Source organism: Zootoca vivipara, chromosome 2 (assembly GCF_963506605.1).
Source record: "Zootoca vivipara chromosome 2, rZooViv1.1, whole genome shotgun sequence".
Classification (NCBI taxonomy): Eukaryota; Metazoa; Chordata; class Lepidosauria; order Squamata; family Lacertidae; genus Zootoca; species Zootoca vivipara.
In genome coordinates, this window is record NC_083277.1 from 83405177 (window position 1) to 83432497 (window position 27321).

General features: G+C 45.0%; 1 protein-coding gene across 2 annotated transcripts in view; it reads left to right on the forward strand.

Annotated features, from left to right (window-relative positions):
* ADGRE5 (adhesion G protein-coupled receptor E5) overlaps positions 1-27321 on the forward strand; it is a 43736-nt gene that overhangs the window by 6670 nt on the left and 9745 nt on the right. Inside the window, exons 2-10 of one of the 2 annotated variants that reach the window (XM_035104827.2) lie at positions 11057-11113; positions 13983-14054; positions 14901-15020; positions 15906-16040; positions 17722-17865; positions 20993-21039; positions 22241-22333; positions 25832-26000; positions 26419-26532. In XM_035104827.2, coding sequence (XP_034960718.1) covers positions 11057-11113; positions 13983-14054; positions 14901-15020; positions 15906-16040; positions 17722-17865; positions 20993-21039; positions 22241-22333; positions 25832-26000; positions 26419-26532 — 951 coding nt within the window. The remainder of the gene's footprint in view (positions 1-11056; positions 11114-13982; positions 14055-14900; positions 15021-15905; positions 16041-17721; positions 17866-20992; positions 21040-22240; positions 22334-25831; positions 26001-26418; positions 26533-27321) is intronic. The other variant, XM_035104828.2, reaches the window with a different exon arrangement.

A 27321-nucleotide genomic window follows, 5' to 3' on the forward strand; every position in this document is an offset into this window, starting at 1 on the left:
TTTGCTTTTTGTGTTGAGTTAAGTAACTCAATGAATCAACTCAAGAGCTGATCTGACTACTTACAGTATATAAATGGTGCCAGCTCTTTAACTAGTGTAGATCTGCAGCAATCCTGTTAGGGAATGTTTTCCACTGAGAGGAAGTGTGGGCTGGCCTAGGAAGAGGGAGAATGACAGATCTGTCACTAACACACAGGAACACTCTTGGCCTGCCATTGTAGCAGCCTAGCCGGATTTGGCCTTCCATAGTTTATTCATATATAACACAATGCATTGTGGGCCTTATAATGCAGGTGGCCTCGCAATGTCTTCCAGCCTCTCTTGCAAAAGGAAGTATCTCTTTGGGGGGCTTTGTGGATACTGCGGTTCTTGTTTTTCCTGCCCAGGAGTAAATTATGCTAAAAACAGGCCGTGTGGGTGGGAGAAACATCTGGGTTTCTCCACATACCGCTTGTTAGTTCTCTTTTCTTCACATCACTCAGCTCAGGAAATGAATCAGCCTTGCCAAGTGGGTTACACAGTGATTCCATAGCTACTCTGTGACCCTCCTCTGCCTTTCCTCCTGGAGTTTGATGGCTCATTCTTGAGTGGTGTGTATTTACAATGAATGAAACAGTGCGCCTGGGCTCATAAGCAGATGTAGGCATGGAGTTTTCCTTCTAAGATGCTAATCGAACTTTCAGTTTTCCCAGCAGGAATCCTCTGTCCTTCTCACTGTAAACGGAAGCTTTTCTCGCATCAGCAAGCCAATTCACCTTACAGCCATGGCTCTGTATGAATGAGGATGTGTAAGTCACAGGAGTCTATGAATTCTGCTGCTAAATACTCCAAGATGCCTGTGTTTACATGTTTACTGAGAAATAATCCCCCCTGTATTCAATGGGGCTTACTCCTCAGTAATAAAAGCCACAGTGTGAAAAACAGGCAGCAATTCTTGCACAAGTAACTCACCAGCTGGCTGGGGTGGTAAGTGAAATGGGAGTATGAAGAGTGCATGAAGAGCTTATGTATGCCAGCTTTAAAAAATGGTTTTGTTTTTGTTTTGTTTTGTTTCCACTTAGCACAAGCAGATCTGGCAAATGACTAACTAGCATGGGTTTTGTCAATTTAATTGGTCTTGTTAAGACGTTTTTCAAAGAATGTAAGCAGAGCCAGCCAACTCACTCCCTAACTTTCAAACTAGCACAGGTCCAAACTCTTGATTGTCAGGGGAGTATTACTTCGTGTAGCAGGCTCTTCTCTGCCCTTTGCCTCCCCTATGATTCTCCCTGTGGGTTCACATGGCCCACCACTGCTTCCCTTTCGATTTGCTCTCATGACAAAAACAAATACTGAGAGATGAAATACTGAGAGTTTTATTTGTAACAAAAAAGTGCAAATGCTGCTTTCAGTCTCTCGTTTTCTATGTAAAGTTTTGCTGGGTTCCCCACCCCCCCACCCCAGGGTCGGAATGCCAGTATGAAAAATGGAATGGTAAATGCATTGTGTTCTTGACCAGGGTGTATTCTCATGATACATTTAGGGTACTATGATACCACTGTAAACAGTTGTTGCTTTCCACAGTGAAAAGTTCTGAGAGTTGTTAGGAGGCCTCTGTTCCCATCCCAGAGATACAATTCCCGGAGTCCCCATGAAAAGGGATTGATTGTTAAACTGCTCTGAGATAGGAATACGAGTATTGTTTCCTAGGTTCATATGAAACAGGTGGTTCAGATTGTTTCCTGCAAATTGCTTTCTGGGATCCCCTTATCTTGGTGAACGAACAGGGGACATAGTGAGGATTATGCCTGCTTCTTTGGCTTGGCATTACATGTGGGTGACCCCACAAACTTATCCAGTCCACCATGTTCTTCCTCCACTGTTGAGGGCGGTATGCTTCTGAATACCAGTTGCTGGAAACCATGGGAGGGAAGAGTGCTGTTGTACTACATTTGTGGTGTGATGTCATTCACAGAGAGTGCTGCTCTGCTCAGGTCCTCCTTGTAGGATTCCCACAGGCATCTCGTTGGTCACTGTGAGAACAGGATGCTGAACTCAATGGGCCACTGGCCAGGTCCAGCAATCTATTCTTCTGTTCATCGATCAGCTTTGTTCTCACCACATTCTACCCACCAGCAAAGAAGAATGAAGGTAATCCCAGCTCACACTGAATCCTCCCAAAGAAATACGCCCCTCAAATAATTTTCCTGGAAATAACTTTCCAGGACAATGACAGAGAGGGTAGACTAGGGATATCAATGAGTCAAGCATTTGGCTCAGTGAACCCTTCAAATAAATAATCAGTTTAAAAGAAAATATAAAAGACATTTTCACAGGCTGTGTTGGCTGACTCCAGACCTTTTTTTGTCGGTTCTTGGGTAAGAGATGTGCAGTGAGTCTTCACCAGGCTGAAACCTTTGCATCCTGGAGCTGCTTTGGTAGATGAAGATTGATCTGCTTGCCCTTCAACCATTAAAGGCACCAGAGCCCTGCCAAAAAAAGGGGGGGGGAAACATGGTAGCTCCAAGCCAAGTTGGATCTGAAAAGGGGTAAGCTAGTCAGTTTCAATCTGCTGTGGAGCTGAATGGAGTCATCTCAAGAAAAGCTTATTTCTGCTCAGTTTAGCAAACCTGCTTTCCTTCTAGCAGCCTGTTGGGTCTAATTTCCCTGCAACCCCCATATCTTTCAGTGGCTGCGATGTGGTTCACCAAACAGAATCAAATGCCCCAATTGTGCTGCTGCATGCTATGGAAATGTGTGGCCCGGTGGTTTCCGCTAGGGCTTTCTGACATCTGCAGCTGCTTTTCTCAGGTACATTATTTAGTGCTGTGTTAGCACTGGGAAATCCCAGTCTTGTATGTGCATATCATACATATGCTGTATGCTAGCGATATTGTGAACTGACCCTGTTAACAATCCCTGTGTGTTTAGCCAGCCAAATAAACGCAATCCAGGACATGCACCAGCACTAACTACAGGTTAGCATGCAAAGTGGGAACAAATAGGACCTATTAAATAGTTGCCACTATGCTTTCATAACTTTGATTTACCTTGGATGAAATTTCGCAGGTCACCTGAAATTTTAATTGACAACAGGGAAATGATGAAGCTTAGGGTACAAGGATGTTTGGCTAACGGGAGAAAATATCTCTACGATAAAGGCTACAGCTATAGACACTGGGCCAGGGCCAGAGAGGGAGGGAATATCTACACTGCAAGTTTTGAGCTTAGCTACATGTTGTACACAAACATGTATAATGATGCCTCTGTTGCCCATATGCTGCTTTTAGGAGTCGGGTACTTGGGCAGGGAGAAGTTGGAGGGGCATCAAGTAATCTCTATAACCTCCTGCTATGTGTTTCTTCCAGTGACTCTTCTGCACTCCAGCCCCTGAATTCCAAAAGTGTGTTTGCTTTACACCAGTAACCTTCACGACCTGCCATCTGTTGATGGTGCTAAGAACTCACCTGTCCCCACCCCACCCCACTCCTCGCGCAGAACTCCAGCATCCACAATTCTCCAGAGAGCAGGAACAGAATCATAGAATTGTAGAGTTGGAAAGGGGCTCCGAGGGTCATATAGCCCAATGTCCTCCAATGCAGGAAGATTAAGCTACTTTTAAGTCTGTGATATAAAGAAGCACAGTTAAGCACAGTTTGGGAGGTTTGAAACCAGTTGGATTCTTTTTTTTGTTTGTATCGAGTACTTGGACTTAATCAGTTTGTAGACCACAACCTAGAGACGGATGTGCCCTTCAGCAACGTTTGAATTCTTTCCCAGTAAACTCAGACATTTGGTTATCACGAGCAGCATCATTCATGCTCGGAGTTAGCCTTGCATTTCAAGCACGCATCAGTGCCAGAGTCATTATTCTTTCTCATCCTTGGAACTATGTGCCAGTTCTTTGCAGCCCACTGAACTCTGCCAACTCTGGCCATTGAGTAGCCTGAATTCCCCCTCATCTTCTGGCTTAGAAATCTTCCCCTAGTCTGTTGCCTTTTTTGTTTTGTTTTGTTGCTTTACATGTCCCACCTACAGACTTGCCCTCCTGACTTGCTCACTATATTTGCCCTGGCAATAGAAAGGAGAGCTTGGTTGCCTAGCAATGAAAACTATACTGATTCTTCTTCTACAGCCTTACGGGGGGGGGGGGAATACTCTGATCACATCATATTCCCTCAAAGAATCCTGGGAACTGTTGTTTGTTAAGGGTGCTGGGAATTGTAGGCTCTGTGAGGGGTCTCCTGGCAACTTTTAGCACCCTTAACACTCTTACTGAATTATACTAGTGTTTCAAATGGGACCTCTGTTCAAAGTAAAACTGGAAGTTGTATTGCAGCAGCAGCAGCTATTCTGTTATCATCTGGTGCCAGAACCTCAGTTGATGCAGGTCCACACGCTAATCCCAGGGTCTTATTGGTGGGGCCTTCCTCTCAGACATGGGCGGAAGAATGTGTGCGAAAGCTCCTTGCCGAGGGCCCTCCACGTCATGTCACAACTTCTGCTGCAGCTGTGGTATTTTCTTTTTCTTTGTTGACATTACTTGCATCATGCAGTTTTGAGAACTTCCGAGAAGATAAGATCACTTACTACCCAGAACCCTTGTGACTCCCTTAGTGACAAACTAGGTGTTTACACACAAAGCATTGAGTCTTTTCTGAAATTTAGGGTTCCCTTCCCCCAAATGCGATTATAGATAACTGGTACTACAGAGCATCATCTTGCACATATTGAGTACATTTAAAGCACATTGGCCCCCACCAAAAAAAGATTGTGGGAACTGCAGTTTGTTAAGGGTGCTGGGAATGACGGGTGAGCTACATTTCCCAGGATTCTTCTGAGGGATGCTCTTTTAATGTATGGTGTGCGCACAGCCCAGGTCAATGGACATTTTGAAAAATGCATCACTAATTTAGGCCAGGCAAAGTCTTTTGACATTTCCAATGGCTCTTTCATACGTCTGCTTCCTTGGAGCATTCCAGCTGCCTGCCAAATTTGTCCTGCATCTAGTGTTAACCAGCTCTTTAGCACCTGCTACTTTTAATTTTCCACAGGTCTGTTTAGGACTACTCTTACTGAGCCTGTTCCCACTTCGTTGGCTAGATAGCTCTTGATGTATTGCGTTGCAGGAAGCCTGCCAGTCGTAAACTTCCCACTTTTGCAGAACTTAGCAAAGTTGGATATAAGACCCAAGTAGGACCTTTGATGGCGCTGTGGGTTAAACCACTGAGCCTAGGGCTTGCTGATCAGAAGGTCGGCGGTTCGAATCCCTGTGACGGGGTGAGCTCCCGTTGCTTGGTCCCAGCTCCTGCCAACCTAGCAGTTTGAAAGCACGTCAAAATGCAAGTAGATACATAGGAACCGCTCCGGCGGGAAGGTAAACGGCGTTTCCATGTGCTGCTCTGGTTTGCCAGAAGCGGCTTTGTCATGCTGGCCACATGACCTGGAAGCTGTACGCCGGCTCCCTCGGCCAATAATGCAAGATGAGCGCGCAACCCCAGAGTCGGTCACGACTGGACCTAGTGGTCAGGGGTCCCTTTACCTTTTAGGACCTTTGATGCTCCTGGCCCTAGTAGAGAGAGCTCTGTGCTTGTGCAGTGCACAAGACTTGCTGGTCAGCTAGCTGCTTTGTGGCATCGAGGGGTATTGCCTTCCTTGTGGTGTGCTTCTCTTCCCCCTTTTCTTCAATTTGTTATGGCAGTTCAAACCTATCTACTGTATATACCTGTTGCTGAAATGTGGAGGAAGCAAAAGACCTCCTTAAGAGCTTCAGGGTGTTACAATTGGGCCCCAAGGTGCTGGGCTGGGCTGCGTGAGGCTTGTCAGTCTATTTTCACTGCCCCTCCTGCCAGTTTGTGGTGGGATAGAGGGAGGGGGAATTGTTGGGGAAAGCACAGCGAGTCTCCCTGAAAGTTCAGAAATGAAACCCAGCTGAACAAAACTAGCCTTGGGGAACTTCCAGGGAGGGTCATTTTTAACCTCTTGTGGGGACAAACTTGGTCTTTGTTGGTGGGGGAAAGGGCATAGTGTTGCTATTTCCAGAGCAGATCTGCTTCCAAGCACGACTGCTTGAGTAGAAGAACTCTGTGGCATTGGGGGTACAAGTTGCTTTCCCCTCTGACTGCTCTGTTGGAATCTCCAAAGAAGGCCGGCCTAGTCTGTTTTCCCAGCTGTCCCCTTGATTAAGTCCCACTGACCTCTTCCTCACCCTAAAATCTTGAAACATTTGCAATTACAATAAATTTGTAGGTAGTGCTCCTCAGTTCTCTCTGTGTGTGGCATTGTCCCCGTTTCCCTAAGGTGGCTAACCACATTTTCCTTTCTGCAAAACGAGGAGGCGGAACTTTGTCTTTCCTGTCACCTCTGGGTTGCTTCAGAATTTCCCCAAAAGAGGTGGAAGGGGAAGCCTTGCTCTTCTTCAGAAGGATGGGTATCTGGGCGGGGTGTGTGTTTGTGTTTGTGTGCATCTCACACTTTCACATGAGGCCTAAAAGTGGAGGGGGGGGGAGCATGAGTGACTCAGGCTTTCTCTGCCACCATTTCTGTTGGAAGTGAGACAAAAACATTCCTTCCAGTAGCACCTTAGAGACCAACTAAGTTTGTCATTGGTATGAGCTTTCGTGTGCATGCACACTTTACATTTCAAACTTACTACTTCAATAAGGCTTACAGATTTCTGAAATGCACATTCCTTTTCTTAGGCCCTAAGAGAGATTTTTGTTGTTGTTGCTTGGAGACCATTCCTGGCACTGGGTGCTGGTCTAGGCACAAAGGATGCAGATGGCACCTCAGAGGAGGGGATCGTTTCCCCCTCAGCAAGGCCTTCAGATCCTAAAGAGAGAGCTGGAATTGGGGGGTGGGGGCAGTTGTGCTGTGCTACCGAGGAGGCCAAAATGCCTATATGCTTGAAGTGGGAGCTTTCCTGGACCCTTTATTCCTAATCTTTATTTTTATTTTTGTACACTGCTCAATTTTACCTATGGAATACAGTCTAAACCACAGAGCCTAGGGCTTGGCGATCAGAAGGTTGGCAGTTCTAATCCCCGCGACGGGGTGAGCTCCCATTGTTCGATCCCTGTTCCTGCCAACCTAGCAGTTCGAAAACACGTCAAAGTGCAAGTAGATAAATAGGTATCGCTCCGGTGGGAAGGTAAACGGTGTTTTCGTGTGCTGCTCTGGTTCGCCAGAAGTGGCTTAGTCATGCTGCCACATGACCTGGAAGGTGTACGCCGGCTCCCTCGGCCAATAACGCGAGATGAGCGTGCAACCCCAGAGTCGTCTGCGACTGGACCTAACGGTCGGGGGTCCCTTTACCTTTTAAGCCTGATCCTTGGCAGGATAAGCACAATTGCCAGTGTTAGCCAGCAAACCTCTGAGGTTAGTCCCCATGGTAGAGTTGAAGAGGATTATTTGACAGAAAAGGGTCCCTCTCTACCTACATTTTTTCTGTTGCTTATGGGAAAATAACTGTAAAATAAAAAAATGAAGCTAAACTTCTCCACATAGAGACATTTACAAAAGAATTCTTTCCACAACATATAATGGGAGGTGTTTTAAATTTTATTTCTTCTCTCCAGCAAGTAATAAGAGGGAGAAATATACGACTATTTTGCAGTCTGTGTGATAGCAATCAAGGCAAGTGAACTGGAGATTTCTGTTCAGTCAAAATATATGCCCTGACCAATAATTTTTGACATATTACCGTATCTGAAACCTAGGAGAGATAAGTTTGTAAAGGAAACAAGAGGGGCAAGAGATTAGAGGAGGAAACAAAAGGGGCAGAAGTTAGAACAGGAACAGAGGAAGATATGAACTAGAAGAAAGAGGAAGATAAAAAGAAGATAAGGCTATTGGTCTCATTTCAAAATACGTTACAGAAACTTGGTGATAGAATGAAGGAATGTGCAAGTAATGTGATTGATAAGACATTTGAGACATAATTTGGGCATGATGGAGTGAAAGATAAGTGTGTACTTTATCTCTTCAGTTGAAGTTGCTTGGACTTGCAGTATATTGTAATTACAAGAAGTAGAAAAATAATGACTATAAATCAGAATTGATAAAAATGAGAGCAGAGGAGATCTATAATGAAGGCTGAAAAAAATAAGATCAGAATCAGATGAGTGCCTGAAAGATTTGACTGACTCTCCAGTAACATTTATTTTATTTTTAATTTGGAAGACTCAAGTGCGAGGTGCATAAAATACATGCTTGGAATAAATTCTGCTTCACAAAAAATTACTCAGAAGGAAGTGCCACTGAGTTCAGTGGAACTTACTAAGCAAATGTAGGCTTGCGGCCTAAATATACAGTATTTTCTCGTCTATAAGACACTCCCATGTATAAGACGCCCCCTATTTTTTGGGACTCCGGTTTAAGAAAATGGGGAAAGATCTATCTGTGTATAATACGCCCCCAAATTTTGGACATTATTTTTTTAGGGGAAAAACCTAGTCTTATACATGGAAAAATACATACTTAGCAACATTATAGTAAAAATATAAAGTACTAAAGCTAGCTTTCCTCTCGTACTTTGGGCAAGAAGTAATATCAGTTAAAACCAGATGGTTCCTGGTTTTAATCCCACCATTTTAATTCTGTCTGGAGAATTTAACTTCCTAGCAAATTAGTTGAAAGAAATGAATCATTGGGGAATAGGAACACAGGAAGCTGCCTCGTCCCACGTCAAACCATTAGTCCACCTACCACAGGCTGTCCAGAGCTTCAAAAAAAAGTGCCCATTTAGAATCAATTTTCAGCAGTCTTCTTCAGCTGCTGAATACAATTGTTAGAGAAAGAAAGAATAGAAGCAAATATGAACCTGGGATGGAGATTCTGTGGACCTCCAAATGTTGATGGACTACAATTCTCATCACCCCCAACCATTGACCAGGCCTGATGAGAGTTGGAGTCCAACAACATCTAGAATGCTACAGCTTCCTCACCCTGTTGTAAAAGAAGATTATCATGGTCTCTTAGCTGTAAGTAGAAGCTTGATTTTCTGTTTCAGCCATGCATCGGAAAGAGCTCAGAGAAAAGATGGCAGGCATCAAATGCTCTGGGTAGTATTCAACTAAGTATTGTTCAGAGTAGACCTATTGGAATGAATGGAGCTAACCATGCGCATTAATTTCAGTGGGTCTGCTCTGAAAAAAACCACGTAGTTGACTTCCACCTTCTGTTAATAATAGAGCTGTGTATTGGGTTGCAGAAGATGGGAGGCGTCTGTGCTTGCCAGTACGCTGTTGAGGCTTCCCAGGACCAAGCATCAAATGCCTGTCTTTCATCATCAACTAAGCTTCTAATATTGCTGGAGGATTTTGCCACTCTCTTTTGCAGCCCCAGGCCTGGCTAAGCAAGCTTCTGTAATTGTATATGCTGAAGTTATTTATTGACACATTTTCGAGACTTTTGTTTGAACCGGGGCTGAGTGCCAGAACTTGTGAAGTAACAGTACAGAAGAAAGTAGCTAGGAGCCCTTGCAGGCAGCATTTTCACATACCACTGTGTAACCACAGCCTGCTCTGGTCCACCCTGCATGTTGACTTCTAGGTGACAAAGTGTAACTTACAGGCGGGTTGAAGACTAGAAACCACTTCTTGGAAATTAACCACTTGCTTGTGTTGGTTATTACCCTGCACAAACAATTGGCCCTCAATTTGCACATTGGTTCTAAGCAGAAGGAAAAAAACATTGTTGTGCTTGCAGATGTCGTGTTGATTGAATTGCAATACAATGACTAAAAATACAACACATGCGAGGCAATAAAACATCTCGGCACAATGTTTGTAAATGTTAGGAAGTTTTTAAAAGGCGAATCAAGAAATGCAGCAGACATCTACCAAAATAAAATAAAATCACAACCATCTGTTTCTCTTTATTAATATAAATGAATATGCCTCGTGCCCTTAAAAATTCCAGGCTTCTTTAACTATCTGTAGGGGAGAAACTGGCTCCTTGCCATAGAGGAAAGGACTAAGTGGGTTGGTTGGTTGGTTGGTTTACATGGGGGGACATGTTGCACTCCAATACCCATCAGCCCCAGCCAGCACAACCAATGGGCAGGAATGAAGGGAGCTGTAGCTCAGCAACATCTGGAGAGGCAGGATAGAATTTTTAAAATATAAATTTATGACTTGACAGTCAGTGAAATGGTCACAACACGATTTAATTAAATAAAAAATACTGGGGCCTTTTGCCACAGAACTCCTTTCCTTGAATCTATTGTCGATTCCGCCTTTTATTCTGGAGGGCCTTTGACTGGAGGGCTGTTCTGTCTCAGCTGCCAAGATGGGAGTCACTGTAATCTGTTAGCAGTTGTGTAAGCACTTGAAACTGGCTCTTCTCACAGAGCTGCCCTCCTTTGAGAAACCACTGCTTCCAAGAGAGCTGTGCAGTAAGGGGAAAGAACGGCTAGATAACCAGGACAGGAAATTATCTTACTATTCATTCAGAGTCAGCCACAGAACCAGATCCAAGGATTGCATCCTGATGTAATAATATGAAGAGCTGAATTCCTAAAGAGGTTACCTGGTGAAATACAAATGTGTGCTTTCCCTTATGTTGCCCCCCTATCTCTGAGTGATGGGCAGTCCTGGCTGATATTCCAGATATTGGCTTTCTTTCTTCCATAAATGTCCTGGATTTAGACAGGGTTTTAACAGTTGTACTTCAAAGGCATCCTGCCTCCAACAGTGGAGGTAGAACATAGCCATAGCCATTGTGGCTAGTAGCCACTGATAGACTTGGCCTCCATTAAATACTTATGAAGGTGTTTGTGAGATCCACAAAGGTTTTACTTCCTGGTGGGACCGAATGACCTGCCTCATGAGTTCTGGGAAGGTTGGGACATGCAGGTGAGTAGAGCCAGTGTAGTGTAAGAGGGTTAGACTAGGACTGGGCAGATACAGGGTCCAATTCCCTCTTAGTCATGGACCTGCCTCACCCATCTCCCAAAGTAGTTATGTGGATAAAGAAAGGTGGGAAAGAGAACCATGTGTGTTGCCTTGAGCTCCCCAGAGCAATGGCAAGGTATAAATGAATGGTAAGTCTGACACTGGGGCTCTCTGTCTTTCAGGACTCTTCATAATCCTGATTCAGTCTAGAGGTACTACCCAACAAGAAGCAGCAGAAGGTGAGTTCTCTGGATTAAAAAGCCTTCAGATAAGCAATAGAGGGCCAGTTAAAAACCATCGCTTTACCATGTTGTTTGTTTTGCGGAGGAGTGCAGCGTGTGCCAAGGACACCAAATGAAAGAGCTGCCATATGGCTGGGTGCAGCAAGCAATGCACAAAGCGGTGATAGCCAAGACGGGGAGAACATACTACGGGTCAGCTCATGGGGTTATGCATAGCACTGTGGCTACATTTTGAAGAAATGTCTTTCCATCCATCCATACTGTGGGTCGGTGGTTTCCATGTCCCGGAGATAAGCAAGTTATTCGTTCTGGATGGAGTCGCTTCCCCTTGAAGGAGCAAGTGCACATCTTGGGGGCACCCATGGATACATCTCTTGTCACTAGAGGCCCATGTGTCCTCTGTGGCTGGGAGTACTTTTTACCAGCACCACCTGGTTTACCAAGCCATGGCTGTTCCTGGACAGGGATAGCCTGGCCATCACAGTGCATGCACTGATAACCTCGAGACTGGATTACTGCAGTGCACTCTGTGTGGGGCAGCCCTTGGGCCTGGTTTGGAAACTATTGCTGATGCAGAATGAGATGGCCAGACTGGGGGCACATGACCGACACATGCCCTGGCTGCACATTTACTATGGAGCCAGGTTCAAGGTTCTTGTATTTGCAAAGCCCTGGGTACTTTACAGACTTTCTGAACACTATAGCCCAGCTTGACCATGGAGATAATCTGCAGGAGCCTTGTTGACAAGGTTCATCTGACAACAACAAGAAACCGAACCTTTAATGTCATCTGCCCAGTCATGTGGGATGCTCTGCAGGCACCTTCTGGTTTTTAAAATTATTATTATTGAATTATTAACCAAAAAAGTGCAGTCATAACGAAGAATAAAATATGTAAACCATAAAGCATCACAGCCTGGAAGGCCAAAACTACAAAGGTACAACCCACCTCCAGAGGGAAATAAAATTGTCTGCTGGAAAAACGTATGCTATCAAGATTTTTCAAGCAATTAAAAAATATCCGTGGTAATTAGTTGATCTCCGATTTTAAATTTTTACATGTTTTTAATTGTATATTTCTAAGTTGGTTGTAAACCAGCTTGATAGTTTTAAAAATATGAATAGCAGTATACAAATATTTTATGAATAAATAAATGTAAGGCAGCTTTCCATGTTCCTATATCCTTTATATTGCAGATAAACTTCCTTACAGGTGAAATAGCAAATGCTTAGGTACTAGTCTAATATATTTAAATATTCAATATTGTTGCACAAATTTGCTTAATGCAGTGTTGACCAATGATTTGTCACCTAGGACCACTCTAGAAATCTTTGCTAATGTGCAAACATGAAGGCTAGAATTTTGCCTTTCAAAAACATGTTTGTATTTTACTAACTTTTACTTAGAGTAGACCCATTGAAATTAATTGACCTAAGTTAGTCACGGCTATTCATTTCAGTGGGTTTGCTCTGAATAATAGTTGAATGTAACTCATAAATGTATTAGGGACTCTCATGCCTGAATGACATTAGATCCGACTCAACTCAGAATGAGAATTCCCTGGCCTTCCAAGCAGCTTTTTTTGCCTCAGGTTTTCCTGAAGCTACATGCTTCTCCTCCAGATATGTTAGGGATTATTATGACGGTAGTCATAATATAAGACATGGCAGTATTTTAAAGCTTTTGTAAAATATAAGACATACCCCGAAAATAAGACATGCCGCCGCCTGCCAGCGCTGGGCACGGGAGAGAGCAGGAGACTGATCAGCCACTGCGGCATCACACTGCCAGAGACTCGCAGCCACTGAGGAGCTCCTTCCCCCGTTGCCAAGGAAACGGCCCAGGGGAGAGACGCCAGAGCGGAGGCGCCCCCCGCCCGTGGATCCTGCGTGCCGCCTGGCTGTTGCCGCCGCTGAAAACGGCAATGCTTAGGGCCTCCTCCTCCTCGATGAAGTAAGGCCCCCCCAAGCAGTCCAGGGCTCGCTTCTGAATGCGCAGGGACAGGGCTGCGCCGTTAAACTGCTTGCAAACTCCTTGGCAAAAAGAAAGGTGTCCTGCAGAGCACCGGATCAAGGAGGCGGCCTGCGGGGTCGGCGCTGCTCAGCACCACGCAGAGTGCCAGATCGAGGAGCCGGTCTGCAGGGTTGGCGCCCAGCAGCTCCGCACGAAGCACCGCCTCCTCAATCCAGCCCCGTGCTGCTGGGTGCTGACTCTGCAGACCGGCTCCTCGATCCGGCACTCTGCGTGGTGCTGAGCAGCGCCGACCCCGCAGTGCGATTCCGCAGTGGCTGCTCAGTCTCCTGCTCTCTCCCATGCCATGTCCAGTTCCGGTGCAGCTGGGTGCCAACCCGGCAGGCTGCCTCCGGGATCCAGCAGCAGCAACGCGGCAGAAGGAGAAGGAGGCTTGCTGTGCGCCCTGAGCCAGTGGGACCCAGCAGCAGCAACCCTTACAGTAATTGTATAAAAAAAAAGACACCCCCCGAAAATAAGCCATAGGCTTGTTTTCTTGGGTAAAATAAATATAAGACGGTGTCTTAAAATGTGGGAAACACGGTACTTAAGAATAACTAAATTGCAAACTCTGGCACACATGAAAGCTTGGATTCTCAAAAAAATTGAAAGAAAGAAACGAGTTCTGGGGTTGCTGCTCCTACCATAATATATTCTGATTGCAGAATATTTAATTCCCCACTCTGCATGGATGGACTAGTTGTTTTGGAAGTATGTAGTGGGAAAAGGGGAGGTCCAATTTGGGGCACGTGGGCTTAAGTGTTGTTTCTCTGGAAGGAAGTGAGAAGAATGGGAACTGACTGCATGGCATAGGCAGAGACTCACCAGTTGCTGTTCTCCTCTCTGTCCTAACAGGCTGCTCACAGAAGGAAAAGGTTGGTAGCACCTGTAAACCGGAAGTTAGCGACTATGAAGACGAGGAGGACGGTAATTATACTAGCTTCCCAGATCACAGTAGTGATTTTAAAGTAAAATACATTTTTTAAAATAATAAAAACCCCAACAACTTTGCTCTTTGCTTCTCCGGCAGTTGCCCACAATGAAGAAACAAAAGCAATTAAATAACCTGGTCTTACATATTTATAGAAGTAATATGTCATATATTTAATCTTGCCACACTCAGAACACCTTCTTGGAGCAGCATCCAAAGCCAACAGGCTCCCCTACAGGGGCCTGCAGCTTTTGGCTTGAATAGCAGAGCTAGCCCCAAATTATAGGCCCCTGTTTTAACAGGAAATGTTGAATATGAAGTCCCAGTTGCACACATACAAGAAACCTCCTGACCCACTGTTAAGAGAAATATTGCCAACCCTTTGTCCTACTAAGGGCACTCGCTTCCAAGCTCTCAGTATGATTTGATTATTTGTGTGAGGATGTGAGAGGCTACATCCTCTGCAATGGATGCTTTAGTTTAGTTTCCTGCATTGCAAGGAGTTGGATTAACTGACCTTCGGGTTCCCTTCCAACTCTACTATTCTAGGATAAAATATTATGTTCGGCACTCTTGGGTTAGAGGAATCCAGTGACCCAGATTCCTCAAACCAGGATCAGAGAACGTTTGAGCCTCCATATGCTGTTGGATCACAACTCCCATCTTCCCGAGTCAGCGTAGCCAACAGTCAGGAATGATGGGAGGTGTAATCCAACATCAGGGGGTGAGCAACACAGGATCCATACCCTTCAAAGGAGTTCCCAGACTTCAGCCATTTGATGCATGCAGGAGACAGTTAACATCCAGATTGCAAAGTGTATCCTCCTTTGTTGCATTTGTAGATGTGGATAAATGCCTTGAGAAGACATTACAATGTGGATACCATGCCAACTGCAAGAACAACTCCTGCGTATGTGTAGAAGGATTTGAGCCTGACCCCGAGAATGAAAAAGCATGCAAGGGTAAGGGCTTTCTTGCTTGAGATGCAGCATGCTCGCTCCAGGCACGGCACTGACTTGACTTATAAAGCTGAGAGCTACAGCAGGGGCACAGGTCTGGCTCTACGTGGAGTTGTGCACAAGTTATACAACCAGCACCAAACCTAAGTGTACTGTCTGGGAATAAAAACAGGAGGGCTTCTCTCAAGCAAACACAACACTCTGCTCCTGGGAGTGGGGAGCCTGCACCCCTTAGCCTAAATGGGAAGCCTGGTAACTGCCAAAATTTGCTTGTTGGGGAGATGTCATAATTTAGTCTTCTTAATTTACTTCTGGCAGCTGAGTCTGTAACACAAGAGTGGGGAACCTCTGTGGGGGACGGCACAAAAAGCAGCAATTGCTGCCACGAAGTGAGGCAAGGAAGATCGCCACGTTGTTTAGCAGCATCCACATCACAACACCCTCTAGCTGTGCCTCCAGTTCATTACCTTCTTGCTTGCAGCTTCCGTGGCTGAAACTAACCGAAAAACCTGACTTGTTGCTCTCTCACCCTCTAAGCTGGAGGTTCCTCGAGTTGTTCCAGATGGCAATTGCCACTGAAATCTGGTGTTCTCAGCAGACATCTATTAACGCTAGCCTTTTTTTTTTTTTTACTTGAATGGGAAGCTCTCTTGTCCCTGCTAACAGCCTGGCATGCCAGCTACGATGCTCTTGCAACCCAACACTTGAGAATTGCTGCTCTAAGTGAATGCTAACAGCATGCTTCTTTGAATGGCTTAATCAAGGCGGATTTCCTAGAATGGCTTGCCTTTCTGCAGCCATAAGCAGTTTCCTGCTTATCATGATGTGATGGCTCAGGTTGGGGGCCAATTTGCTGTGTTTCACCTAGAAGCAGATTTCTCATTGCAGACATTGATGAGTGCCAGAAAAACACTTCCATCTGTGGACCTTATGGAAGTTGCATCAACACCAAAGGGGATTACCTTTGTAAATGCAAGCCGGGATTTGCGAAGAGCATACAAGATGACAAAAAGCTATGTAGAGGTACAGCTCAGAGGGAATGCAACATTACTTCCTTACCTGGCCAAAAGAATGCATGGGCAATGACAATTCTTCATTTACCACAGAGTCACAATTAGCTAGTGATGTTAAATGTGTTGGGGCCAGAGGATGATCTGAGCACCTCTGATGCTAAAGCAAAAGAGACCTCAGCATGACCAGTGCTTGGAATAGAGATTGCTTGGAGGGCTGTCTAAGCCAATCTGAGCTCCCTGGATGAAGTTTGGTGTACAATTCACTGATAAAACATTTGAAGTTGAGCTTCCGTAATGGGCATGTTTGGATGTGGAGGATCAATGAGGCCATATTTCATATGACTGTTTGTAACATACCTGTGCACAAACCTACCATATGTAAGATTTCTGTATTCTTATATCGGTTATGTGATGCCAGAACAATGATCTGCCTTCACTATTGTATGCACTGTTACACATTTTACAGGGATTAAAGCTTTTGTGCATGTAAACTGTGGATTTCTGCATGGCATAATTCACATGCAGTTGCCTCTTGTCAAGTCGGCACCGTTTGTAGAGTCTTCCTGGGGCCATATTTCCCAGATGGATTGCCATGTCCTCCATTTCTGTGAGCCTTTTTGAAGGAAACCTGGGAATAGATGGCTTTAATCTAGGCCTTTTTTTTTGTCCTTCCTATCTTCTCCAGTATCCTCATTCCCATCTGTTCATGAGGTGCTGTAGGGATGAGAAACTTGCTTCTCTTGCCAACTGGGCCAAAACTCAAAGGAGAAGCTGCCATCAGGGTTGACTCCAGTGTACTCAAGAGACTTCCACTGTGTATGTGGAAGTTTGTGCACACAGGGACTTTCCAATCCTATCAACAGGAGAGGATTTAGCATATTCAAATGGGAAGTCCTTGTGTGAAGCATCTTCCAGGCTCAAATAAGAATGCGGACCCTTCCTTTGTCAGTATCATTCTCACCCACATGACACTGGAAGACCGTCCCACAATAGTTTTGCAGTTCAGCATCAAGAGGCCCTTTTCATGGAGAACTAGCACCCAAAGGAACGGTTCAAGGCATATACTTCAGCCTGGGTGCAATTCATGTGGCTGCACTACACTGCAGATTTTTTGGCACCCAAGTTGAAAACCTATCTTTTCCAGAAAGCCTTTGTAGATGCCTATTTAACTGCCCTGAGTCTTCACTCCATCTGTCAATGTTATTTTATTGTTTATTTGTTCTGGATCTGCTGTTGCTGTATTTTTATTTTAAGTCTGTGATAGTGCCCTGATCTGATAGCATGCTCAGATGAAGGTCAGGTGAGAAATCTAAATAAATACACTGTTTTATAGAATCATCATAAAAATGTTATATGGGGTGATAGTCAACTAAGTTTAACTCAGAGTAGACCTATTGAAATGAATGGGCCTGACTTGGTTGTGTTCGTTAATTTCAGTGGATCTGCTCTGAATAAAACTTAGTTGAATTTCAGCCACGGAATAATGCAGAATGCATTGCAGCAGAACTGAATTCACACAGTTGTGATTCTATCTAGTTACCTTGACCCCAAAGACACCCCCAGTTGACTCAACAGATTGCTGAATGCTAGGAGACAGCTTGGTTGTTTCTTACTTCTTCCTCTCGATTCCCTTTTCAGATTTCTTATTCTCATGTTGTTGTTTCTCTCTCTCCACCCCCCCCCCTTTTCAGATATTGATGAATGTAAACAAAATATTTGTCATGAAAGTGCCGAATGTGAAAACGTCGAGGGGAGCTTTCTGTGTACGTGCCCATCAGGGTATTTTCAGTATATGGATGTTGGACCGTTGGGTAAAAACATCACAAAATGCAAAGGTGAATTATGGGGGAAGAGGCTAGGAAATGGAGAGGGCAGGGGTAAGGTGACCAGGTTTTTTTCAATGAATCCGGGGACACTTTTCAACTTCAATGGAATTTGTATGGGGACTGATTTGTAGATCCGGGGACTGTCCCGGGAAACGGGGACGTCTGGTAACCTTAGGCAGGGGGCTGTGTTCTAAGGGGAGGGGGGAGGCTGACATTGTCAAAGGCCATGATGTGTAATGAACATAGACCTAGAGCAGGGGTCCCCAAACTAAGGCCCGGGGGCCGGATGCGGCCCAATCGCCTTCTAAATCTGGCCCACGGACAGTTCGGGAATCAGCATGTTTTTACATGAATAGAATGTATTATTTTATTTAAAATGCATCTCTGGTTATTTGTGGGACCTGCCTGGTGTTTTTACATGAGTAGAATGTGTCCTTTTACTTAAAATGCATCTCTGGGTTATTTGTGGGGCATAGGAATTCATTCATTTTTTTTCAAAATATAGTCTGGCCCCCCACAAGGTCTGAGGGACAGTGGACCGGCCCCCTGCTGAAAAAGTTTGCTGATCCCTGACCTAGAGTCTAGATAATGCATGGTGGGGAGATGCATACATTTGCCTTCTGATCTTGCTTTAGTGTAGCACTATTCCTTGGTTTAAAAAAATACTCCTACTCCAGTAAAGTTAAATCCACATGGGAAGAAATGCAGAAAAGGTCCATTGATTACTTCAATAAACTGAAAACACTTATCTTGCCTTCCTTGCCTCAGTCACTGGCTCCCTGCATGCAAAGACAATTTGATTCCAGATGCGTTAACAGTGATCATTTTCTGCTCAGACAACATCTAACTAGGCTACCCAGGTGCATTATTTCCTTACAACTTCCATCGATGGCTCATCTCCACAGGGGCGTCTAGTTTCCACTCCCCTGGAATTCTGCTTTGACAGATTCCCCTTCCAGCATGAGTGATTGACAACAATTAACCACCCTCTGCTCTCCACTTCTTCAGGCTCCTTCAGACCAGGCAGGGGTGAGGAGCTTTGTTTCAGCAGCACTCCCGGGGCTTGTGGCTCCAGAACGGCCAGCTTGCGCCAATCCTTGCTGTGTAGGGCCAGTATGGCCAGGACAGCCAGGTGTATCTTGGGGGAAAGAGGCCAGGTGTGTGTAGCAGCACTAAGTCGCGAACTCAGCAAACCACAAGGGGAGGCTTTAGTGCAGGGGTGGCAAGCCCACATGCGGCCCTTGACCTACCGTATTTTTCTGTGACTAGGTTTTTTTTTACTAAAAAATAATGTCAAAAATTAGGAAGTGTTTTATGCACGGATACATCTCCCCCCATTTTCTTAAATCTGAGTCCCCCAAAATAGGGGGTGTCTTATACATGGGGGCATCTTATAGATGGAAAAATATGGTAATTTCCTGCCAATGAAGAGGGGACTCTGGTGGGAAGGATGCAAAGCAGGAGGGATAGAATGGGGAGCCAAAGCTGGATGGGGAATAGAGGAAGGGGAGGGGAGGCCTCTGCAAGTGGTCAGGCCAGACATCTGGTAAGGGCTGTCTGCCCTGTTCCCTTACAGCCCTGTGAATGAGGAGGAGGAGGCCAGAGAGAAGAAGAGAAGGAAGGGGGTAGCAGAGACAGAGAGAAAGGGTATGGCGGCGTGTGGGCCCTTAGAGGCATGTGACCCCCAGCTAAAAGAAGGATCCCCATCTTTCGCTTCGTGTGCTGTCACAGTTCCCAGCCCATCCTTTAAAAGTTGGGGCTAACTGCTCCATAGCTGTGGCCAACATTTGAAAGCATGGAAACAAGGTTCCATGCTCTTGTAGTCTGAATTCGTCCACATGTGCTGGAACCTGCAGGTCATTTCTAAATGACAGACAGCATTCACCGGTGGATTTATTTTATCCTTTTCTTGCTCAAGGGTGGAGGATTCAGAAGAGACCACGGGAAGTACTTCTTCACATGGCATTGTGGCTTTTGCTCCCGCAAGAGGCCAGTCATGGGTGGCTATAAAAGAGCATTAGACAAATTCATGGAGGGGAGAGGGATATGGGAGGCTCCTAGCTATGACAGCTACATTCTCCCTCCACCGTCGGAGGCAGTATGCCTCTGAATGCCAGTGTGCTCAGCAGCTGCTTTGGGGCTTCCCATAGGCATCATGTGAGAACAGGGTATTAGACTAAATGGGCCATCGAGCAGGATCTCCGTAAGTACTTAATGTTCTCCCAATATGTTATTTTACTTTTTTCTGAGAAACGAAACAAAGCTGGCTGGGGAAAGACCCAGAGCTGGGGAGGGAAGGGGTGTAGAGGTGAGTGGGAAGGAGAACCTTTCATTTTGAAAAACAGGTGTTGCTTTCAGTCACAGTGAATTGTTTTCCCAGTGTGCTGTAGTCACAGTGACTTGGGGGATAGCACCTCCTCCAGGTCCCCATTTTTGCCCACGAAAAGGAGGGGAGAAAATTTCTCTTTTCCCACCCCCCAAAAGTATAGTCTGCCATTGCAGAAAAAACACCACATACGGTATATATCTTCGAGGCTTGACAGGCTTCATCCCCACAAAAGGAGCAACTAAGCCTGCAGTTTGCATCCAATTCTGGCAGAAAATAAAAAAGTTAGAGACTTATTCTTTAATTTAAAAAGCAACCTTTAAATATTCCCTAAACAAAAAACTTTGGATGAATCTGTCTGAAATTTGGCAGGCTTAACCCACTGTGTATGGGTTCATTTTCCTGCAAATTTCATCTATTTATGTGAAATTATAGCCGTTTTTATATTCCCCATTATAGTCAATGGGGACAAAGCAGAGCTTTAGATTTAACAGATCAGTTTTGGACTCAAAAAGTGGATTAAATTGGAATGACACAGAGCAGATTTGAAGTAGACCAATCTGCTTCCAAGCACTACGGAAACAAGCTGAATCTTGTGGTTGTTGCATGGCCCTAATACATATCCGTTGTTGGGTTCAGACATATTTAGCTACTGCCACTCAAACAGGAGCTGCTGGAGCCATTATGGGTTACTCAGTAGAAACAATGTAATGTGCCCCTGGCTCTCAAAAACAGCAAGCAGAATGTGAAAGGCTTTTTGGAAAAGGATGGAGAGCAATACTTTCTGATAATTTGTCCTTCTTTTCCCAGAATTCAGCTGCCCGGAGCCTTCAAGTGATAACTGTTCAGATGGACAGGTGAGTCCCTAACATTGGACCTTGGAAATCAAGACCAAATTGACTACATGCATAGGCTTTGTACTGACTCGGGTAATTGGCTGCTGTGTGAGAACTGCATATATCTGGTTATTTGAAAAAAGAACCAAATCCATCAAAACTCTCTAAGGAAAGCTGCATTACATTGCATTATAAATGATACAAATTGTGAAGATTTGGATATAGTGTTTAATTGGCATACTTTACGTTAGCTATGGGAAGAGGCAAAAAGTTGTTCATGGCACTGAAGCTCTACCATGTAACCATTGGAAACCTGGTTGCAGTCCTACACGGATGGTGGAGATTCCCTCTAGGTACTTCCCACATACACTTAAATATGTTTGCACTGCCATCTTAAGGACCAGAAACTTTACCCCCCCCCCAAAAAAAAAAAAACTTAGCTGAAATTCTCAGGAAGCTACATTTCTGTTGTGTAGAGTATATACAGTCCTGTCTTGTTTGTCCATTGAGACAGGGCAGAGGGAGATGTTCATGACTTTTAAAATAAGAGCTTGTGGAATTTAAACCCCAGGAATTTCCTACAAAGAGAATTACCTTCATGTTAATACCCGTGAAACTACCGATCCATCCAAAGGTTTTATGTTTCAGCTGAGGGGTAACAATTAATCCATGAGTTATGTAGCCACAGAATTAAAACATCTGTGATTTGCTTCCCTGAAAGCATCCTCATAAAGCCCCAGCTTTCTGAAAGTGGGAACGTTTAAACTACTTTGGAGGGAAATTTGAGCATTGCTGTTAAATGTCAGAACAAAATACTGGCTGTCACCTTGTGCACTTGTCCTAAATAGGTGTTGTGCGCATGTAGCTGTGTCCTGGAATACAGCCATTTGTCTTGGTTTGAATCTTGCTCTCTGTGTTTCTTAGGGCCTCTTTCCTCTTGCGTTTGTGACGCAGCTGCTCAGTCCACAGCATTAGCCCTTTGCAGCTTCCCTTCCATTGCAAAGAACTGTCTGTCCAGTCTGGGACTGAGGCCGGGGCAAAGGACTTAAAGTACGTCTCATGCCATGATCCTGATCTGGATCAGAGTCTCCTGGCGCCAGCTGTTTGTTATTTTAAAAATCAAGTGTACCAGCACTAAAGAGATGTGAATGCTGCTTCCTTGCTTGGCCCATAGGCTTAAACAGGCACAGCAATTTAAAGTTTTGTGGGGGTTGTTTTCCAGGCACTCCTCTGTGACTTCAGAGCAAAAAGGAAGCATCTCTGTGATTCATTGCTGGAAATGCAAGGGGCAACAGATGCAAAGAAGCAGCTGCAGGTATGTTTCAAGCTGGTTTCTCCTTTGCCTTCTCTAACACTTGCCTTTACTCCAAAGGTCAGAGCTGCAGGGCTTAGCAGAATGTGCTGCTCCAAAAATAAGTGGAAACAGAGGCCAACAAGTAGTGCTTTCTAGCCAACAATCAACTTCCCTGTAAGAAAAATGGTGCTTCGTACATTTTCCATGAGGAGAGGATATGTTTTCCCACTGAAGCAGTAATTGCAGCAAATGGGGAGTCTCTGCAGGATGTACCCATATTGCACAAGTCTGCACAGTGCAGGAACATGTGCAAATGTTACACATGAAGCTGCCTTTAAGACCATTTTAGTAAGCGACTCTCAAATACAGTGTGTATGTATGTCTATATATATATATACAGTATATGCATTTCCTGCCCCTGTAGAGCAAGCGAATGAGGGAAAGCATATTTGTTTTTTAAATGACCTGGTTCTACTTTCCATTTCACACTCACAGTACTGTATTTGCAAATGAAACATCCCAGACCAAAAGGTTGTCTAAACAAAATGGTTGTGGTCTAGTTTGAGGTGCAGGGGAGGGGTGCAGGACCTGTGAGCCCTGCAGACATTGCTTTTGACATCAGCTGCCACATTGCAGACCATTGGCCATGTTGACTGGGACTGATGGGCATTGGAGTCCAACAACATCTGGAGGGCCAGAGACACTGGTGCTGGAAATGTTTAGCAATGGGTCAGATAGAATAATACCAAAATACAGCACTATCAGTGATTAAACATTCTTAAATTTTAAGGGCAACATTTCATTCAGTTTTCCCCTTTGCACATGTGCAGCTGTGCTTCTTTTTCTTCTCACACACGCTGGTTGTGACCTTCCCTCACCTCTCCAGCAGCCATTTTCCCATTTATTTTACTTTATTTACTACTGAACTATACACAGCCTTTTAGGAAATGAGTGATGTACAAAATTTTGGGCCGCCTCCAATGATTGGTATGCTCAGAGCATACCAATTGAAATGATTGGATATGACTAACTGAGGTCCATTCATTTCAAAGGATCTACTCTTGAGTATAATTTAACTGGAAACAACCCTTCATAAGTCGTCACATCATCCAGTTAAAGCCATATTGCTCTGACTTAACCCTAAATAATAGCAGCTAAACACCAGCAGCAATTAACAAAAGCAGCAGCCATTAAAGAAAAGAAGTATACTGAAACAAAAACATTTTAAGTTTACATTCCCTACCACCGCACTGTGTACATGTTTATGGAGCCCTCCATCCTCCCCATACTCATGCAAATGTTTGCACAATATTGGCAAGACCAGTTCAGTTTACAGTGCTGAATTAGATCAATCCCAGCTGCGTCAATTTTTGTTTCTTCATGAGCATAAAAAAAATGGGAGAGGGAGTTGGACAAGCTTCAACTGGTAGTCGGTAGACAAAACTTCTATTCGCACAGCAAAATTTGGTGCATTTCCATTGGTAGCTAAGAGGTTAACAATAAGCCACCATTGGAACAATCCAGAAAGCTATTGCTGTTCACAACATGAGCCAAAATAAACATTACTACTTTAGTCAATTGTATTTCTTCTGAAATGCAAAACATCAAGTGAGATAACACTCAAACCATATGCTGGAGGTATAAATGACTATCAGACTTTGAAAAGCTGGTATTAGTGGATCAAGTTCATTAATTTTGTTGAATTTATTAAACAAAACAATTCCAATTTAATTCTGAATAAATGTGCAAATAATTGTTCCTGTATTGAACTTTATTGTGTTATTATCTTTCTTAGTGTGTTGTGTTAACCAGTGTTTCCCAAACTTGGGTCTCCAGGTATTTTTGGACTACAATTCCCATTGTCCCCGACCACTGGTCTTGCTAGCTAGGGATGATGGGAGTTGTAGTACAAAAACAGCTGGAGACCCAAGTTTGGGAAACACTGGTGTAAACCGTTATTCTGAATAGTATTTTGTAGGGTAGTGGGCACTGAGGATGAGCTTATGGAGCCAAGGAGGCAGTGGCCCAAAGAAGACTGGGAACCAATGACATAAATGATACAAAATTCTATCAAGAGCATAAAGGAGGATGCAATGTATAAGGGTAGGAATGCGCAAACTTTCTGTTCACACACACACACACACACACACACACACACACACACCTCCTTTGTCAAGTGGTTCAGTGGCTTCAGACAGAACTCTGTTCAACGATCCTTTAACTTGCAAATACAAAATCTGTTACAATCTGCTGTAATGACTTGGCAGCCAAAGGTCCCTATAACCCAGTGGTTTTTCACTGAAATTTTTCATTTGAAATCTTGCTACATATGGAAAGATGATTAGAACACTGGCTACCTCCTATTAGTATTTTACTAACTTTTTAACTTTTTGTGTAGGTTTTTTTGGGGGTACAATCCTGTAAGGTAGTAAATTTGACTGAAACCAATGGGGTTGCGGTGCTCATCTCGCATTATTGGCCGAGGGAGCTGGTGTACAGCTTCCAGGTCATGTGGCCAGCATGACTAAGCCACTTCTGGCAAACCAGAGCAGCTCATGGAAACGTCGTTTACCTTCCCGCTGTAGCGGTCCCTATTTATCTACTTGCACTCTGACGTGCTTTCGAACTGCAAGGTTGGCAGAGCTGGCACCGAGCAACGGGAGCTCACCCCACCAGGGGGATTCGAACCGCCAACCAGCGGCGGAGCTGCATGCTCCGCCACTGGGGGTGGAGAGCAGGTACACTGCCCCCAGTGACGTGGCGCACTTTGGGGGCGTGGCACGCCGTGCGCAATGATGTGGCGCGGCGCACCGTGCGCAGGGGCGGGGCGTGCCTTTTGGGGGCAGGGCGGGCAGTGGCGATGGCGCCCCTGGAATTGTCGCTCAGGGCGATCCGCCCCCACCGCCCCTATCTTCCTACGCCCCTGCCGCCGACCTTCTGATCAGCAAGCCCTAGGCTCTGTGGTTTAACCCACAGCGCCACCCGCGTCCCTTTTAACTTATTCCCAAATTACTATATTTACTTACTCCCAATTAACTATATTTGGAATCAGGTGTTACTATGCAGGATATTTCCCAATCCCTCCATTTTTTATAAAAAAAAATAAAACAAAACTATGGTGCTTTCTCTTAAGTAAAAATAAAAAAACCTGGAGACCAGCATTTCTAAAGATGGGAGAATTAATAGTTCAAGAGGGAAGTTCTGAAGCGGTTGTGAACAAACAAGTCACTGGCCGTCGTTGCCATGTGCACAGTAGTACATTGGCTCAAACTGCGAGCCAACAAGTGTTTCAATAACCATACACAAGTTCACAGAACTACCTTCCCGTTTCCCATGCGCTGAACAAGCAACACACGGTCGAAATCTACACTCTCAGTGCTTGCATGCACTTGCTCTGATGACACCTGATTAATCAGACTAGTGTTGACCATCTCGTCTCTGTGTGTTTTGATTGTCTGGACCATAATGGTGGCAGCTTTTTCCCTTGAGAGCTGATGACATCCTATTTTCATTCTCAAGGGTCTGCTGGCACTTCTGGATGACCTCGTGGCTCTGATGCCAAGTGGGAACAAGGAGCAGGGGCACCGTTTGGTCACTGAGATGATGGGAACTGTGGAGGTCCTGCTCAGAGTTCTAGCATTCGCTTTACCCAAAAACACTGTGAGCACGGGGAGCAGCAATGGAACAGGTTGGTGTGCAGAGCATTTGCAGGTGACCTGATTGGGATTTTCCTGTCCCCCCCCCCATTGCAGGTGTACCTACCCTATCTCCCAGGGGTAGCCTTCCAGATGTTGTTGGAACTCCCAACTCCCATTAGCCCCAGGAATGATGGCTATTGGAGTCCCTAAGGCATCTGAAGGGCACCATGTTGGCTCCCTTGGCTGTGCACCCTGTGACCCTTTCAGGGTGGGAAAGGCTGGCACTGGAGTCATCAGGAACCTTCTTCCCTCCTTTCCCAGTTCTTCTTTGTGGCATGCAAGATCTTTCCCATGCTGGGAGAGACTACAAGTGGAGTAGCTTTTGAGGGAAGTGACATATGTTCTTGGGATGTTGTCTTTTCTGCTGGCTGTCAAACTCGGCCTGGGTTTTTGTTTCATTCACTCCAGAGTTGACCATGGACATCAGGACAGCTGGGAACCGAAACCAGAGCTCAGCACGGCTGTTGCAGGATTCTACCCAAATGAAGCTAAAATGGGAAGCAGCAAGCAAAGAAGGCGAAGGTAAGGGAACCCCATGCACACCACAAAGGGACTGGAGAGAAGAAAAAAAGAGAGCAAAAAACAGCAAAGGGGCTGGTGTACAGATGCAGCTGTTGCCCACAGCAAGAGGCCTTCAGCTGACAGGAAAAGCTGGGAAGAGGCAATGGAGAAGAGCCAGCTTCCCTGGGGACACAGCTTCGAAGGCCAGGCTTTGTATATTGTGGTGGAGTAGGGCGACAGAGATGGGGTATCCACATTTCAAGGCACAGCTCATTTATGTGTGTGCATCATCTGCAGGTGATGTCCACATGCAAACAAGCCTGTGTGTGCCTGTGGAGCTCCATAGCTAGATCAGGACAATGCCATTTCATTTTATTGCTACTATTTTGAATGGTACTGTTTTGTATATTGAATTTAATCTCGTAAACTAACTAACTTGAGGGCTGCCAGGTCCTATGTTTAATATCTCCTCCTCACCTGCTTGGGGTGATGGAATGCAGCGCTTAGAAATCCCTATGCCAGAGAGTCAACCTGAGGCGACTGTGTCTTGTTTTACAAAGAATGCAAAGTTTTCCCAATGCCAGGGATGGAGTCTGTGGCTCTCTCAAGGTTGTTGGATTTCAGCCCCCCACCCCACCCCCACCAGCGTTAGTCAACATAGTCTGTGGTCAGGGATGATGGGAGTTGTAGTCCAACAGCAGTTGGAGAGCCACAGGTTCTCCACAAATACCGTAGCTCTATTGCTGTCAAGGTGTGGGATGCAGGTAGTGAAAGCCTGAGATAACCAGTTTAAGTATGTGTTGGGGGAAG